The 18,741-nt window shown below is 40.9% G+C and overlaps 1 protein-coding gene across 20 annotated transcripts in view; it reads left to right on the forward strand.

The window, feature by feature from the left end:
• rap1gapa (RAP1 GTPase activating protein a) overlaps positions 1–18,741 on the forward strand; it is a 343,293-nt gene that overhangs the window by 245,276 nt on the left and 79,276 nt on the right. For 19 of the 20 annotated variants that reach the window (XM_069918270.1, XM_069918269.1, XM_069918287.1 and 16 more), the window contains 2 exons: positions 15,597–15,632; positions 16,923–16,970. In XM_069918270.1, coding sequence (XP_069774371.1) covers positions 15,597–15,632; positions 16,923–16,970 — 84 coding nt within the window. Of the gene's footprint in view, positions 1–14,387; positions 14,659–15,596; positions 15,633–16,922; positions 16,971–18,741 lie in introns of those variants that run through there. The other variant, XM_069918283.1, reaches the window with a different exon arrangement.

The following is an 18,741-nucleotide window of genomic DNA, read 5'->3' on the forward strand; positions in this document are numbered from 1 at the left end:
GATAGATGTCCCGGTAGGTTTTCTCTATTATATTCCATGTACGGCTCCCATATTTGTTCAAATAATGTTATATTATTTCTTAAACTATATGTTATTTTTTCTAATGGAATACATTTATTCATTTCTATATACCATTGCTGTATTTTCAAATTATCTTCTAATTTCCAGTTTGACATAATACATTTTTTTGCTACAGCTAGGGCTATCTTAACAAATCTTTTTTGTACACCCTCCAAATCAAGTCCAAATTCTTTATTTTTTTATGTTACTTAGGAGGAAGATCTCTGGGTTTTTTGATATATTGCTTTCTGTAATTTTACTTAATATCTGGTTTAGATCTTCCCAAAATTTTTACAGTGAATTCTTGTCCAGCTATATCTGTCATGTCAGTGTGTAAGAATTGCAAAATATTTGGGCTGATTCTGAAACCATTTTACAAGTCATGCACCAACTTGTTTCTGAGTTCAAATTGTACCATCATTTATCAGTTAACGTGGAATGGGCATACTCTGTGAGCTGGATTTAGCCTCCAATGTTATGTGAAACTATGAAAGTATTTCCAACATAACCCCTTCAGGCAGAGCAGATTCAATGGACCAATGGGTCTACTTCTGCTCCAGTATCTTCTGATCACTTGGAGAAACCTTTCCCAGCGACGAAGTGGCCAACCCTGCCCATGGTTCCCCCTAGTTGTTGGTGGTTATCCTGAAGTTTCCTTTATAATGTAAAAATCACTGCTGTGACAAAAATGAAAGCAAGGGAAATCTCATAGGTCAGGACACATCTGTGGGAAGAGAAACAGAGTTCGCATGTCAGGTCAAAGACCTTTTGTCAGAATGGAAACAGTAATAAGGGGAACTTTGGAAAGGGGGAAACTCCAATAAAGTGACCATTGGGGGATAAGGTGAATCTGAGATTATCTGATCAATGAGAAAATAAGAGCAGTGAGAACATAGACAAATGAATGTGGAAGTTGCAAAAGGCAGGACAGGAAGACTCCAGAGAGTTGTTAACTTGGCCTGCAACATCACGGGCACCAAGGATATCTACAAGAGGCAGTGTGGTAAGAAAGCAGCCTCTATCCTCAAAGACCTCCCCATCCAGGCTATGCCCTTTTCACTCTATCATTGGGAAAAAAGTACAGGAACCTGAAGGCAAGCATCCGGCAGCACAAGGACAGCTTCTTCCCCTCCACCATCAGAATCTTGAATGACCAATGAACCAAAGATACTGCCTTACTTTGATGTTTTATCACACTGTTTTTATTTATTTTGTAAGGTGGTTTATATAAATGTTTCAACTGTGTTACTGCTGCAAAACAATGAATTTCGTGATGTTCCTGATAATAAATTCTGATTCTGATTCGCAAATTGGTCCAATGTCAGTGTAAACATCATTCTATCATTTCTCAAAGTTAAGAAGTTAAGCAGAGCTGGGTTCAGGAATGATCGACATGTCCACTGAGTTTGTGAACTCAACCAGCAATGCCATAACCTTCGGTGATGCATGAGTGATATTAAGGGCAGATCATGCAATTGATTGTGTTGAAGGGGGTTCCGATCTGAAACATTGGCAATTCTCTCTCTCCCACGGATGTTGCTTGATCATTGAGTTCCTCCAGCAGGTTGTTTCTCTGCTCCAGTTTCCAGCATCTGTAGTCCCACATCAGCCATGATCTCATTGAATGGTTGTGCAGGCTCGACGGGCCGGATGGCCAACTTCTGCTCCTACTCCTTGCATTCCTGAGTGTGCCAAAGCTGAATGAATGCAACTTATGTATTACAATGGGTTGGTTGATAATGAAGTAGCTATATAATTCACAAAATAATCGGATTCACACCTATGAAACTTTAATATTTGCATTAAGAACGTATTGAGTAGGAGGAGTCACGTGATGGAGTAGTGGCCGGACGGTGAACTCCAGCCCTCTCCAGAAAAGTCGGGAAAAACAAGAGAAAATACAAAGGCACAGAAATACAAGTTAAAGAAAAGTGAGTATAAAGGTGGAAAGAAGATGGAGACAAAAGGAGAAAAATCAAAATCAACGGAAAGAAGAGAGGAAGAGAAGACAACGGAGGAAAAAGGTGAAGGCCTTACCTGTCCGAAGAGGCCCGCTGTGGAGAGAGGAGCCCACTACCTCAGGTCGGTGGAAAAAGAACTACATCAATGGCTCACAGAGCCGAGTAAAAGTGCGCAACCGCGCATGAAAAAAAACACACCGACGGGAGGGGGGACCAGCTGGGGAGTCGATCTCCACAGCCGGCAACGACAGCTGCAGAACACCTGCAGCAAGAAGAGACCACAGAAGACAATGGAAACAAGAAAGAAGAGGAGGAAAGGGCATCAAAGAAACAACAGATGGCCAACCCAGAGGAAGAAGAAGAGGAAGAATACAGTGAAATAGATAAAGGGAAAGGCAAGGTAAAGGATATACTTGCTCTTGTTAGAGGATACATGGAGTCATTTAAAGAATGGCAAACACAGGAATTCAATGATTTAAGAAGAAGAATAAACAACACAGAAAAGAAAATAAATAAAATGGATATGACCTTAACAGAAATGGGGAAAAAAATGGACAAGATGGAAGAACGGGCAATAGCAGCAGAAATGGAGGTAGAAGACTTAAAAAAGAAATTGGAGGAATCTAATAAAAAAACTAAAGAGACACAAGAATTACTAGCCCAAAAAAATAGATACAATGGAAAATTATAACAGAAGAAATAACATAAAGATAGTGGGCCTTAAGGAAGATGAAGAAGGCAAGAATATGAGGGAGTTTATAAAAGAATGGATCCCTAAGGCCCTAGGATGTCCAGAACTACAGCAAGAAATGGAAATAGAAAGGGCACATAGAGCATTGGCCCCTAAACCACAACCACAACAAAAACCAAGATCTATTGTAGTAAAATTCCTAAGATATACTACAAGAGAAAAGGTACTGGAGAAGACAATGGAAAAAGTAAGAGAGGGCAACAAACCACTGGAGTATATAAAGGGCAAAAAATCTTCATTTATCCAGATATAAGCTTTGAACTCCTAAAGAAGAGAAAAGAGTTCAATACAGCAAAAGCGATTTTATGGAAGAAAGGATATAAATTTACACTGAAGCATCCTGCGGTATTGAAAATATTTATTCCAGGACAACAAAACAGACTGTTCTCGGATCCAGAAGAAGCACGAAAATTTGCAGAACAATTACAAAAATAGACTGAGGGATGAAGACGGGTAATGAGAGTAAAAATGATCACGATTGATATGTATGTGGGTAAAGACAAAAATAGACTGAGGGATGAAGATGGGTAATGAGGGTAAAAATGACCACGATTGATATGTATGCGGGTAAAGAGGTATAAGAGTGAATAGAGACAATGGGCATACGTGAAAGTATCTGTAATTAGAGGAAAACATAGATAGTATAGACAAGAATTAATAAGGGAAGGTAATGGAATAGAGAGAATAAGGAGGGAATTAAAAGAGTGACCTTTGTGACATATGAAAAGTGAAATCTTTTCTGGGGGGGGCTGGGTGGGGGAAAAGAGTGGTCACTGCAAAATCAGTTGACGCTTGCGAGTGGATTCGCAAATCCAAATGGAGAGGGGAGATGTGGTTGTCCGACAAGGGATAAAGGACAACTCAGGAGGGGAAGGGGAGATTGGGGATAAAGAAGATAGAAATAGGAGAATAAGGAAAATGTTGGATGTTGTAGGAACGTTGTCTGGTAAAGAGTTGAAAATAAGAAAACAGAAATGGAAAAGGAGGAAAGATAATGATGGAAAAACGGAAAGAGAAGATAAACAAAATATAAAATGGCTACGCTGAACTATATGACTTTAAATATTAATGGAATACATAACCAAATTAAAAGGAAGAAACTACTAAATTTACTGAAAAAGGAAAAAATAGATATAGCATTTGTCCAAGAAACACACTTAACTGAATTGGAGCACAAGAAATTAAAGAGAGATTGGGTAGGACATATAACAGCAGCATCGTATAATTCAAAAGCAAGAGGAGTGGCTATATTAATTAGCAAAAATGTGCCATTTAAAATAGAAGAGGAAATAATAGATCCAGCAGGGAGATATGTTATGATAAAATGTCAGATATATTCGGAGCTTTGGAATCTACTTAATATATATTCACCTAACGAAGAAGATCAAAAGTTTATGCAAGATATCTTTTTGAAGGTAGCTAATACGCAAGGGAACATACTAATAGGAGGGGATTTCAATCTGAATTTGGATCCAAATATGGATAAAACGGGGAAAAAAATTAACAGGAAGAACAAAGTAACCAAATTTATAATTAAATCAATGCAAGAAATGAAACTTGTGGACATATGGAGGAAACAAAACCCAAAAGAAAAGGAATACTCATACTACTCGACAAGACATAAAACATACTCAAGAATAGACCTATTTTTGTTATCAGCTAGTATGCAGGATAGAGTAAGAAAAACAGAATATAAAGTGAGAATGCTATCAGACCATTCACCCTTAATACTGACAGTAAAGCTAGAGGACATCCCTCCAAGAATGTATAGATGGAGATTAAACCCCATGCTACTTAAAAGACAGGATTTTAGAGAATTTATAGAAAAACAATTAAAAATGTACTTTGAAGTAAATACGGAATCAGTGGAAGATAAGTTTATACTATGGGACGCAATGAAAGCATTCATTAGAGGACAAATAATAAGTTATGCAACCAAGATGAAGAAGGACTATAATCAGGAAACAGAGCAGTTGGAAAGGGAAATAATAAACATAGAAAAAAAATTAGCAATAAAGGAAGATACAACCAAAAGAAGAGAATTGACGGATAAAAAAATAAAATATGAAACATTACAAACATATAAGGTGGAGAAGAATATAATGAAGACAAAACAGAAATATTATGAACTAGGTGAAAAAACACACAAAATCTTAGCATGGCAGCTTAAGACAGAGCAAACTAAGAAAATGGTATTGGCAACAAGGAAAAAAGACAAACAAATTACATATAATCCAAAAGAAATTAAGGAAAACTTCAGAGAATTCTATGAACAATTATACCGAACTGAAAACGAAGGGAAAGAAGGGAAAATAGATGAATTTTTGACTAAAATTGAACTACCAAAACTACAAATAGAGGAACAAAATAAATTAACAGAACCATTTGGAACAGTAGAAATACAAGAGATAATAAAAAATTTACCAAATAATAAGACACCAGGAGAGGATGGACTCCCAATAGAATTCTACAAAACATTTAAAGATCTAATAATACCGCCCCTCCTGGATGTAATCAACCAGATTGATGAGACACAAAACTTACCAGATTCATGTAAAACAGCAATAATTACAGTGATACTAAAACAAGGGAAAGATCCACTCTCACCAGCGTCATATAGACCAATATCTCTGCTAAACACAGATTATAAGATAATAGCTAAACTATTAGCAAACAGATTAGCAGAACAGGTACCGAAAATGGTAAATTTAGACCAAACTGGATTTATCAAAAAAAGACGCACAACAGACAATATTTGTAAATTTATTAACTTAATTCATGCAGTAGAAGGAAATAAAGCACCGGCAGTAGCAGTTGCTTTAGACGCAGAGAAGGCCTTCGACAGAGTAGAATGGAATTACTTGTTCAAAGTATTGCAAAAATTCAGTTTACCGGAGAAGTATATTAATTGGATTAAAGCATTATATAAGGGACCGTTAGCGAAAGTGACAGTAAATGGACATGTATCAAAGCAATTTAACTTAAGCAGGTCAACGTGGCAGGGATGCCCACTATCACCATTATTGTTTGCGCTAGCTATAGAACCACTAGCAGAATCGATAAGAATAGATAATAATATAAAAGGAATAAAAATAAAAGACAGGGAATATAAAATCAGTCTATTTGCGGATGATGTGATAGTGTACTTAACAGAACCAGAACTATCAATAAAAGAACTATATAAGAAATTGAAGGAATATGGAGAAGTGTCGGGATACAAGATAAACGTAAATAAAAGTGAAGCAATGCCTATGAATAACGCGGATTTCTCAAAATTTAAGGAGGAATCCCCATTCAGATGGCAAATGCAGGCAATAAGATACCTAGGTGTGCAAATAAACAAAAATCTAGGCCAATTATATAAACTCAATTACAATCCACTAATGAAAAAATTACAGGACGATTTAGAGCATTGGAAAGAGCTACCACTAACACTGATAGGAAGGATAAACTGTATTAAAATGAACATTTTTCCAAGGATACTATATTTATTTCAGGCATTGCCAATACAACTGACAGAAAAATTCTTCAAAGAGTTAAAGAAAATAATAAGGAGATTTTTATGGAGAGGGGGGAAACCGAGGATAGCACTAGATAAATTAACAGAATGGTATAAACAAGGAGGCTTACAATTGCCAAACTTCAAAAATTATTATAGAGCCGCACAATTAAGGTACCTATCAGATTTTTATCAAACAAGGGAAAAACCAGACTGGACGAGACTAGAATTAGATAAAATAGGGAAAAAGATACCTGAACACATATTATATAAATGGGACGAAAAATTGGTACAACATAGAACTTCTCCAGTATTACACCATCTCCTCAATATATGGAAGAAGATTCATGTAGAAAGAAATAAAACAAATTATCAAATACCAAAACTAATATTGACGCAAAATAAGCTACTCCCTTTTACAATAGACAACCTTTCCTTTAGAAAATGGGAAAAAAAAGGGATTAAAAGAATAGAAAATTGTTTTTCAGGAAGTAGATTCTTATCCTTTGAACAAATGAGAGATAAGTACAATATAACTGGAGATACAGCGCTGGCATATTACCAACTGAGATCCTACTTGAAAGATAAATTAGGAAGCAATTTGAGTTTACCAGAGGGAAGTAACCTTGAATATGTGATTACAGATACAATGTTAATCAAAAGATTTATAACAAATATGTATATTAAACTGCAAGAAAAGGAGAATGAGGAAGCAAATGGTAAAACTAAACAAAAATGGGAACAAGATTTAAATATAAAGATAAAAATGGAAACATGGGAGAAATTATGTTCTGGAACGATGAGAAATACAATAAATACGAGACTGCGTATGATACAATATAATTGGTTACACAGACTATACATTACACCGCAAAAGTTAAATAAATGGGACCCAACAGTATCTGATAGATGTTTTCGATGTAAAAAAGAAAGGGGAACAACAATTCATGCAATCTGGACATGTGAGAGAGTAGAAAAATTTTGGGATGATCTCAATCAGATATTAAATAAAATAACAGAAAACAATATACCAAAGAATCCAGAGATCTTTCTCCTAAGTAACATAAAAAATAAAGAATTTGGAATTGACTTGGAAGATGCACAAAAAAGATTTGTTAAGATAGCCCTAGCCGTAGCAAAAAAATGTATTATGTCAACCTGGAAATTGGAAGATAATTTGAAAATACAACAATGGTATATAGAAATGAATAAATGTATTCCATTAGAAAAAATAACAAATAGTTTAAGAAATAATATTGAAATATTCGAACAAGTATGGGAGCCTTACATTAAATACAATAGCGAAAACCTACCGGGAACAAACATTACCTAAGTTGATGGAAGGAGAAGAAAAGAAAAGAATGGACTCAGTAGAATTTCTGGTGTATTTTTGTTGAATGACAACATTGTCTGACTGAATTAATGCAACCTAGATTGTATACCTAAAATGGATGGGGGGGGGGTGTGGGGGGTGGCTTGGGAGGAGGGAGGGGTGGGGGGAGAAAAAGTCACTGTAAATGTGTGAAAAAGAAAAAGTGTATATCATGGCTATTGTGATTTATGGTGTGAAAAATAAAAAATTTTTAAAAAAAAGAACGTATTGAGTATTGTTCAGAAGGCAACGGCTGTGTTTTAATGAAGAATTGAACTAATGCCTGCATTCCTGAATTACCAGCTCATGTCAGATTAATCTGTTTGAATAAGTTAGTTGATCTAAGTGAACTAAAGAACTCAAACAATTATCTATGAGATTTCTTGTTTGAGTAGAACTTGCTTAATATCACATTACTTTCAGATTAAATGCAGCCATTCTGACTTCATGGAGCAAGGAAGGTAGCCAGTCTGATTTGAGTACCTGATTAACCTGTTGTAGAGAGATTTTTTCAAAAATAAACTTTATTTACTATAAATTATTTACAAAGAAGGAAACCATTTGGTCTTTTCACACTGAGTGTCATATCCGTACATTTCAATCACTGTCTGTTATATTTGTTCTCCATTTAGCACCATTATCACTATGGTGGCATCTTGTCATTAGTCCTGCCTCTGCTGTTTGAGGGACTTCCCCTCGGTCTCAGCCCTTCAGTGCCCAGTAATGGGAGGGCTTGAGACTGTCGTCCTTCCACAGCGCCTTCTCATTGATTGCCCCAAGCCTCTGTGCGTCCCTCAGCATGTACTCCTACAGCCTGGAAGTGCCAGTCGGCAGCATTCCCTCTCCGACATCTCCATGTGCTGGAAGACCAACAGGTTTCAGGCAGACCAAAAGGCATCTTTCGCCGAGAAGATGCTCTTCCAGCAGTCCTGGATGTCTAACTCTGTCCCTGGGAACAGCCAGTAGATCAGAGAGTCCTCTGTCACACTGCTGCTGGGGATGAACAGTGACAAGGAACCTTGCATCCTTCTCCACCCACTATGTCCGATTCTACATTCTGCAAAGAGGTGGATGACTGACTCCACTTCACTGCAGTTGGACAACGTGTGTGGTTGGTGATGTTCCACCACATGAACAATATGAGTTACCCTCCAATCTTTCAGCACCTCACCTGTGGCTAAAGACATTTTAATTATATCGGCCAAGTCCCCTGCAACATGTACACTAGGCCTCCCTCAAGGTGGATAGGATTTATCCACCTTTGCTGATCCTGATTATGGTCAGGGTTAGGGTAGTGGAGGAAGATTTAAGTGACTGATAGCTGTTGTATTAAAAATGTTCTTAAACCTGGAGGTTCTGATCTTCAGGCTTCTGTACCTTCTGCCTGATGGTAACAGTGAGAAGAGGTTGTGACCAGGGTGGTGGGGATTTCACCTCTCTACCTTGACCCTCAGTCACATTTCTCTCATTTTTATCATCTCCAGACAAAACAAAGATTGGAAGGTTAGAGACATTACATGCTGGAAGAATTTTAACACAAAATAAAGAAACACGCTTTCAGGAAATAAACAGAATATCTGTAGAGAAATAGATAAGGCTGCAGAAGGAGTAGAATTGCATTGGTTTGAGGTTTTTAAAATATGTACTGCTTATTTTGATTTAAAATAGTTCATAATATTTTATAAAAGCAGGTGGGGTCCTCATCTTAAATAGGAACATTACCACAAAACATTACTTGTTCCACTTTGCAAGTTGATGGTTTTGGCTGCAGTTAGAATAGTAAGAAGTAAAACATGAAAGTCTGCAGACATCATGGTTGAAGTGAAAGCACAACGCTGGAAAACTCAGCAGGTCAAACAGTGTACTTTATGTAGCAAAGATAAAGATACATAACCAATGCTTCAGGCTTAAGCCCTTCATCAAGGTAGGGGCAACATGTAGGCAGGTGCCCAAACTTGGGAGGCTACCTACCTACGTTTTGCTCATATGTATCTGTTATATAATCTGTCTTTGCTTCATAAAATAGACTGTTTGATCTGTTGAGTTTCTCCAGTTTTGATGTAGAATAGTAAATGTCATTGTGAAATAGATTGAACCTTGTATCCATAGAGAGAGCAGGAAAGGTTCAGAAGTTCATCTCCATTTCAAGTTCAAGCTTCTAATCTGACTGTATGCATATGTCTTTCTTGATCTCTCTCATTACTTGCCAGGCTAACATTTATTTTCCATCCCCTAATTGCTCTTGAGGTGGTGGTGAGATGCCTTCATGATGAAGGTGCCATGGAACAGAATTTCCGGATGTCGTCTCTGCCGTGATGAAGGGACAGTGACATCCCAAGGCTGAGGACAGATCAGAGAAATTGGACCTCTGTATTCCATTTGCAAGAGATTTAAAGGATGTGTAATGAATAGATCCATTCAGGAGTAAGACTGGCTAGAGAGAAAAATAAATAGGTTAGTGTTCAAAACTGAGCTGAGTATGACAATACGTGCATAAAGGTTCAGTCAGTTTCAGTATTGCCAAAACAATGGAATGGTTAACGTGGTTGGGACATTTCTGCATTTAGATTCATTCAGCCCAGAAATCATTCATGCTGCTCCACTGTAACCTTATGCTGTGCTATTTTACTCTCCCCACATTCCCATCAACTCCACCCCAAATTCTACCCCTCACCTACATACCCAATTCAATTTACTGCAGCCAATTAACCCAGCACCCGGCACATCTTGGGGATATGGGAGTGAAGAGGAGCACATAGGGGAAACCCACACAGCCAGAGACTCTGCCAGACAGCCCGAATGTCAAGGTGACAGCTCTGCAGATTGGAGAGTTGTGAGGCCAAGGTATATCCAACAGCAAATATTGGTTGAGGTGGCTTATAATGTATCCAAATTAAAGGATTCTTAGAGGAAAAAAATGTACACAACATACACATATAAACAAATAAAGAAATGTAAACAAACTGACTGTACAATACAGAGAGGGGGAAAAAATCAATAATATGCCAAGTAAGAGTCCTTAAATGAGTCCCTGATTGAGTTTGTCATTGAGGAGCCTGATGGTGGAGGTGTTCCTGAATTTGGTGTGGCGAGTCTTTCCTGATGGCAGCAGAAGGAATAGAGTGTGTGCTGGGTGGTGTGGATCCTTGATTGCTGCTGCTCTCTGATGGCAGTGTTCCCTGTAGATGTTCTCTGTAGATGTAGGTGCAGAAGGTTTTGTCTGTGATGTCTTCAGCTGTGTCCACTACCTTTTGCAGGGCTTTATGCTCAGGGGTATTGGTGTCCCCATAACAGACTGCGATGTAGCCAGTCAGCACACTTTTCACCACAAATTTGTAGAAAATTGCCAGGGTTTCTGATGTCATACCAAACCTCCACAAACTCCTGAAGAAGTAGAGGTCCTGACGTGCCATTAGTGTGTTGGATCGAGGAAAGGTCCTCCAACATAGTGACTCCCAAGAATGCTCACCCTCTCCATCTCTGATTCCCCCAATGATCGCTGGTTTTCCCTTCCTGAAGACACCAATTAGCTCTTTGTATTTGGTGACATTGAATGGGAGGTTGTTGTTGGTGCACCATTCAGCCAAGTTTTCAATCTCCCTCCTGTATGCTTTCTTTATGCAACCCACTACCGTAGTATCTTCAACGAATTTGTAGATGGTGTTGTTGTCATACTGAGACAGTCATAGGTGTAAAGTGCGTAGAACAGGAGGTAAGAACACGGCCCCGTGGTGATCCAGTACTGATGGAAATTGTGGAGGAGATGTTCTTACTAGTCCTCACTGATTGTGATCTGAAGGTGAGGAAATCCATGATCCAATTACACAGTGGGGTGTTGAGTCCCAGTTCTTGGAGTCTGCTGATCAATTTTGAGGGGATAATGGTGTTAAATACCAAACTCTAGTTGATAAAGAGCATCCTGATGTATGCGTCTTTGCTAACCAAATGTTCCAGTGCTTTGTGCAGAGCTAGTGAGATCCACTGTAGACTTGTTGCTACAATAGGTGAATTGGAACGGATCCATGTTGCCATTCAGATAACAGGTGATAAGCTTCAACACCAGCCTTTCAAAACACTTCATCACTGTTGATGTGAGTGCTACTGGTCAGAGTCATTCAGATGGGTTACTGAATTGTGTGAATTGTACTTTTAGCACTGGGTTCCTACTTAAGATCACGGACATGCATTGTAAATGCCCTGTTCATACAAAGTCTGTGAAGCAGGAGGCCATCAGGTTCAACATTCAGCCAATGCTGGAAGTATTCTTGGGATGGGAGCTTCCTCATATAATGAAAGAAAAATCAGTCATATCAGTCAGCTGATGATTGCTGATCTCGAAGGCCCCAGTTGTAGAATATGTACTGAGCATGGCGAAGACAGGCGTGGATTCACTTGGATGCCACCAGTACACTGGCCTCACCACTTTTGCAAGGTAGAAGAATCACGGTGAAGGACAATACAGCGAAGGTGTCAGCAGAATAGGAGACCATGTCTGTTATTTCCAAAAATAGAAAAAGAAAGGTAGACAAGAAAATCTGCAGTCGCTGGAATCTAGTGCAGCACATAAAGTACTGGGGAAACTCAGCAGGTCACACAGCATCTATATGAAGTAAAAGGTTGTCGATGTTTTGGGCCTGAGCCCTTCTGAAGAATTTGCCATTTGATATTGATACCATGCCAGCATAACACTAGCAAGTGGTGGTGCCTGTGAAATGTGCATGTTTTTAAAGGTGAGCAAGGGGGAGAAACACAGGCTAATAGGTAAGAGGTGGGAAGGTAGAAGAGGAAGAAGCCATGAAGTGGTGGGGGAGAGGGCAAAGGGGTAAGGAGAATAGCTCGCTGACAGGGGAAGGGGCATGGGGGGGTGGAGGAAGGGAGACAGAGGGATGAGGGAAAGAGAGAGTCTAGGAGAGGGGGGGCTAACAGAAATTGGAGTTTTCCCTTTTTACACTGAAAAGCCATGGTATTGCCATATACATGACCAGCCTGTGGAATCTAGTTTGCTTGCTCACACAGAACAGAAGAAAGCCCAGGTTGGTGAGTCCTTTCACATAGCAAGCCGACTTTCCAAATTAAAAGAGTCTGGACAAGTAGTACAGCCCCCCTTTTGCCTCTGACACTGCCTACATAAAAGTTGGGTAAGTTCAGGACCCCCCCCCCCCCCCAACCATTCTGCCTTCGATGTGTTCACACAGGTAGGTGAAGAGTTTGAAAGGCGGATAATACCCGGCTTGAATCCTCTGTGTAAAAGGTGTAACTGATGCCATCTAGCTGGAGATCACTGAGACGGCGTTTAAGGTGTATTCCTTCAACATGGAAGTGGCCTCAACCTGGCAGTGCATGAAGCCATGACAGACATGTCAGTGTGGGAATCGGGTGTGGAATTGAAGTGACTGGCCTCTTGAGGTTGGGATTGGCTCTGGCCCAAAAGATTTTTTTTTTAGATTGGTTTGTGCAGTGTGAGAGGGGCAAGTTTAAGGAAGATGTGCAAGATGAGCTTTTTACATAGGGGGATGGGTGCGTGGAGCGTGTGGCCAGGAGAGGTATTGGCAGCAGTAGTCTTTATGAGGTATGGAGACAGACATGTGAACAGGCAGAGACAGGAAGATGAGGTTAGTTAGGTTGGCACAGATGATGGGTTGAATGGCCTGATCCTCTACTGTACTATGTTCAGTTCTATGATCTATGTAGGTGAGGCCATTTTGTGGGCATCAGATCAGTGCCCTAATGTGGGTGGTGCTCGTGAATTCCCGCTGCGCCCGGTTGTGTCCCCAGAGAATGGATAGAAGAGACAGAAGTTGGATCTCATGCATGGGAAAGTCCTGTTTACATCACTTAAGAGTTACCAACTACACCTCACTGTAACACCACTATCTACCCATCAGTAGATCCTCCCCACCCCCCCTATCCCCCACCCCCCCAACGCCTCACCTGCTGATCTAGCCATGCCTGGATACTGGGTGAAGCAGTTCCTCTGGGTGCCGAATAAATGTGGATAAATCTTGGGTTTGTTTTATGGTCTCTGTCCTACGCCGTTGTTCAGGTATAAATCTTGGGCTTGTTTTGTGGTCTCTGTCCTACGCCGTTGTTCAGGTGTACCCTGGCATCATCTGTTAAGAGTAAAAACACAGGCGTGCTGGAGGAGCTCAGCAGGTCTCACAGCATCCATAAAAGGTAAAGATATATAACCACTGTTTAAGGCCTGAGCCCTTCCTCAAAGTATGAAAAAAGATAGACATCTGAATTAAAGATGAAAGAAAGGCGAGGGGGGTGGAGTGGGAGGGAGAATGGGAGAGGGAGGAGTTCAGATCAAGACTAAAGGTGTTAATTGGATATGATAAGAAGAGAGGTGAGAATTGATTTTGGTTCTGTGAAAGGAGTCAGAGGGAAAAGGGGAGAGAGAGAGAGACAGAGCTAGGGGAAGGAAACAGGGGAAGAAAATTGAGTGGGGGGGGGGTCTAACAAAAAACCGGAGAAGTTGATGTTAATGCCATCCGATTGGAGGGTGGCCAGATGGAAGAGTATCTGCAAATAGTTCCAGCAAGAGCTCTGAAGCATTTCTGTGAATGCCTTGGGGCAGTGTTTAGCGAAGAGGTAAATCATTAACCCTGTTCCAGGACTGAAAGTGGTGCCTGAAAGGGAGAAAGAGTTTCTGTGCCTGGCTGTGGATGTTCCCTCCATAACAGCAATGTTACAACAGGCAGCTACTCGCCAGGTCTTGCACAGGCAGTCCTGCTCTACTGGCATGCAGCCAGCCCCTTGTATTCACTGTGCAAACACGACATGGCAAATGCACACTCTACTGGCATGTACACCTTCAGCTGGGGGAATCTGTTCAAACTTCCAACCTCAAGGAAGGAGAGATGAGGAAGTGTCTCACTCTTATCTAATGTGCCCGCTGTGTTTGTGAAGAGGAATTGTTATACTCTCCCGGTCAGCTAACAGGCAGCACCTGCAGCTGGTCACAGAGATGGAGTCAGCTCTTGCCTCTCTGCTCCAATGCCGGATTGACGATGTGAGTAGAACCTTGTAAATACGTGAGCTGTTTCTGCCTTCTGCCAAGTGTTTGAGAAAGTATTTAGTGAGCTTGCACCCGTCTTTTGTTCAATACAGACTTTGATCTCTGACTGCAATGAATATTTAGAGAATGGTTGCTTTTTATAAAATGGTACGGCAAAGTTGCATATTGTCAGTAACAGGAATCAGGATTGAAACCTATGATTACTGCAGTAGAAAATGTGCTACGCGCCTGAAGCTACAATGTGTGGACTTCAGAATGCATTGATACAATTGGCTTGTAATATTATGTTGAATAATGATAAGCATTCAGTTAATAGTCTGTGATATTGACAATGTTGTAAATAGTACTTGTGCTGTTTTACTTAATCTTTTTTAAAATTAGAAATGGTAAATTTTTAGGAGCCATTTGTAATCAAAATACATTAATCTATAAGAAACAAATTTCACAGTGACTAATTAACGTACCCATCCTCACATCCTTGGCATGAGGGGCAAAGACGGAACACCCAGGGCAGGGAGTATGTGTAAACCCCATACACATAACACTGTAAGTCAAGAGCTTGACCAGTTTGCCCCACTGTGCCTTTGCAAGGTGGAAATGCCAGTGCTGGTATGGACGATGCCCCCAAACCAGTATTTTAAAGCTCATCAGTGCCTCACATGAATGATGGTCAAAGTTTTTGTGCTGAAGTCTGAGGTGTGGAGTTTGAACCCATCACTCTGATTCGGGGAGGGAGTGTACCAAACCCAGTGAAGGATATATTCCAGCATCCTCTCTTCATATCAGCTGGAGAATTGTCCTCACTGGTTAGGGTGTCTGATTCATATTGCTCCCAATTTCCAGTCAGCCCAAAAATGCCCCTTCAATGTGGATTCTACTGTGATTTAATTTCCTCTCCAAGTGACCACTGGGTCTTTCTGTTTCTCCCCCAGAACAATGACTTCTTTGAAATGATTGAAAAGATGCAGGTATGTTGCTACCCTCCATCAAGAGTAAACAAATCTGCTTGTTCCACAAAGTATCTTCATATTGTCTTGAAGCATATGATATAGAGGTCAAGACCCTGCAAGAATTATTATGCAGGCACAGGATGTTTCCAGTCCATCTGCACTTGGCCCTCCTGCAATAGGATAGGCATGTGCACAGAGGGAAGCCTATTGGAGAACGGTGTGGGACCAGGTTTGGGCAAGATGCGATGCAGGATATGGGGCCAGGTTTGGGCAGTGTGGGGGCAGGCTGGGGGTGGGCAGTGTGTAGGGGTGGGGCAGTATGGGTAAATGAGGGCAGTTTTGGGTTTGGGATGGTATGCAGCAGGGTAATGTGGGGGATGGGTAAGAGGAGTAAGAGGAGGGGCCAGTTTGGGGTTAGGGTGTGTTGGGGGTGGGGGGTAGAGTAGAGTTAGTATGGGATGAGGGCAGTTTGGGGGCTGGGGGTGGTCATGACAAGCCCCCAGCCTCCTGGTGATATTCAGACCCAAACCCTTGAAGCTGAATGTAGAACCTGCCGATCCCAATGATCACCTCCATAGGCGTTTAAAGGAGAGGAGGATTTAGTAGGGGTTCGATGGAAGTCGAGGCAGCAGCTGATTGCCTATTGTGGGTCAGAGGTCAGTGACAAAGTTTGTTGAATTCTAAGTGGAGGTGGTGTGAGTTGGAACTTTGGAAGAATTAAAAAGATTGGAGAGAGAGTAGAACAGATTGGAGAGAAAATTAGAGGAAGATTGTAATTTTAGTGAAACAATGAGTGCAGAGCTATTTGATCACTGGGGTAAATACCAGGGATGCTCTGTGAGGTATACACATAGCACTACGAGATGGAATTCATTCCCATCTTGTTGGACTTGGAAAGGAAGTGACTGGAAGAGTACCGCTGTTTTCTCCCATCCCACGCCCAACCCTACTTTGGATCCATGACCCTCTAACATCAGATCTTCTGCTGACAGACAGCAGCTCCTGGCTCCCTGACATTGAGCTAGGCTGAGCCTAAGGCCCAGGTGGTTGGCTCAATGCCTACATTTACTGGAACCTGCACTGTGCAGCCTGCCTACTGTATCGTGCCTGCAACACCTTTCATCCATGGTCCCCAAGAGGGAAAACAATCGCCTTTGTGTCCGTTGAAACCATTGCTGATTGGGAATGCAAAGTATTTATTTGACTTGGGGAGATTTGCTTACTGTTTGATTGCTATGGCATTTGTTTGTTATTGATTCAATGTTATTTTCTCTCCTTTCTTCCTGTTTCCGTGACATTACCATCTAGGGATTCAGAATGGATGAACAAAGATGCTCTCTTCCACCACCTCTTAAAGTACGTACTGCCCTCTGGCCAAACACTTCCCAAGAAAAGACCAGAGTATTAACAACCCATGGGATTAATTATTGGGTTAAGTGTGTCCAAGTTACTCAACCTCAGACAGAACTGTGTGAAAGGTCAGGGATGGAGGGTTGCCTTGGTCTGGGGATCTTGGTTTGGGAAGATATACTTTTCCCCCCACTGATAGTGTACTGGATGTGAGCATCAGCCTGCAGACAGGGAAGGCACGTGTGACAGGAAGACTCCTTCAGAAAGAAATCATTATCAAGCAAACACAACTTTCCCAACTCCTCCCTGGATTGTGTGTTTGCCGGTTAGGTTATTAGCAATCTGTGCCTCCATTCACTGCCTCCTTCAGAGGGCAAGAGTTATTGGCTTGAATTTGGAGTGACTGGCAGCTCCAGAGGCAATTACAACAGGGAGTTCACCCTCGCAACCCCCCCCTACCCACCCCTCTCCTGCCCCCCAGCCAGTTCTACTATTCAATGTGATGGTGCTGGGATGTGATCTCGCTTTCACAGAACCATGCTGACTCCTTCTAACTGTAACCTGTCCCAAGTGAATGGAAATCCTGTTCCTCAGAACCTTCATTCTTTATAAAATTGGTGAAGTGCAAAATAAAAACAAAATCAAGATCAAGACTGCGTCTGAACTACCATAAATAAACCTCCAAAGATCAAAAAATAATTTCAAAAACAACTCAATATTGAAATATTTATCTGAGGAAATTACAGATCATGCATACAATTAGTTCTTCAAGTTGCCAAGCAGTAACTATAGCTTATTAATAATTCACTCCGAGTTCATGTAGCAGCGTAATATTATTCATGGAGACACACAGAGATTCCAGCTGCTGGAACCTGAAGCAGAGTACAATCTGCCGGAGGAACTCAGCAGGTCAAACTAGCAGTGGGAGAGAAAGAATGTCAACATTTTGGGCTGGAGCCTTTTGTCAAGACTTGATGAAGAGTTCAGGCCTGAAATATTGACCGTTCTTTTCCCTTCACTGATGCTGCTGAACCCACTAAATTCCTCCAGCAGTGTTTTATGCATTATCAGAACAGGACATATGTGGTAAATGGGAGAGCATTGATGAATACAGAAGAGCAGAAAGATTTAGGAGTAACGGTACATCGTTCCCTGAAGGTAGAAACTCACGTGAATAGGGTGGTGAAGAAGGCTTTTAGTATGCTGGCCTTTATCAATCATTGCATGGAATATAGGAGTTGGGAGGTGATGTTGAGATTGTATAAGACGTTGGTGCGGCCTAATTTGGAGTTCTGTGTGCAGTTCTGGTCGCCTAATTATAGGAAGGATATAAGCAGAGTGGAGAGAGTGCAGAGAAGGTTGACCAGAATGTTACCTGGGTTTAAGCATCTAGAGTATAGGGAGAGATTGGACAGATTGGGTCTTTATTCTTTGGAGCGTAGAAGGTTGAGAGGAGATTTGATAGAAGTATTTAAGATTATGAAAGGGATAGACAGAGTGGATGTGGATAGACTATTTCCGTTAAGAGGAGGAAAGATTAAAACAAGAGGACATGAGTTAAGAATTAAGGGGCAGAGGTTTAGAGGTAACATGAGGGGGAACTTCTTTACTCAGAGAGTGGTAGCCGTGTGGAATGAGCTTCCGGGAGAAATAGTGGCGGCGGAGTCAATTGTATTATTTAAGAAAAGGTTGGACAGGTCTATGGATGAGAAGAAGATGGAGGGTGATGGGCATTGTGCAGGGAGGTGGGACTAGAGAGGGGTGTTTGGTTCGGTGC

The sequence above is a fragment of the Narcine bancroftii genome, chromosome 2 (genome assembly GCF_036971445.1).
Source record: "Narcine bancroftii isolate sNarBan1 chromosome 2, sNarBan1.hap1, whole genome shotgun sequence".
Taxonomy (NCBI): domain Eukaryota; kingdom Metazoa; phylum Chordata; class Chondrichthyes; order Torpediniformes; family Narcinidae; genus Narcine; species Narcine bancroftii.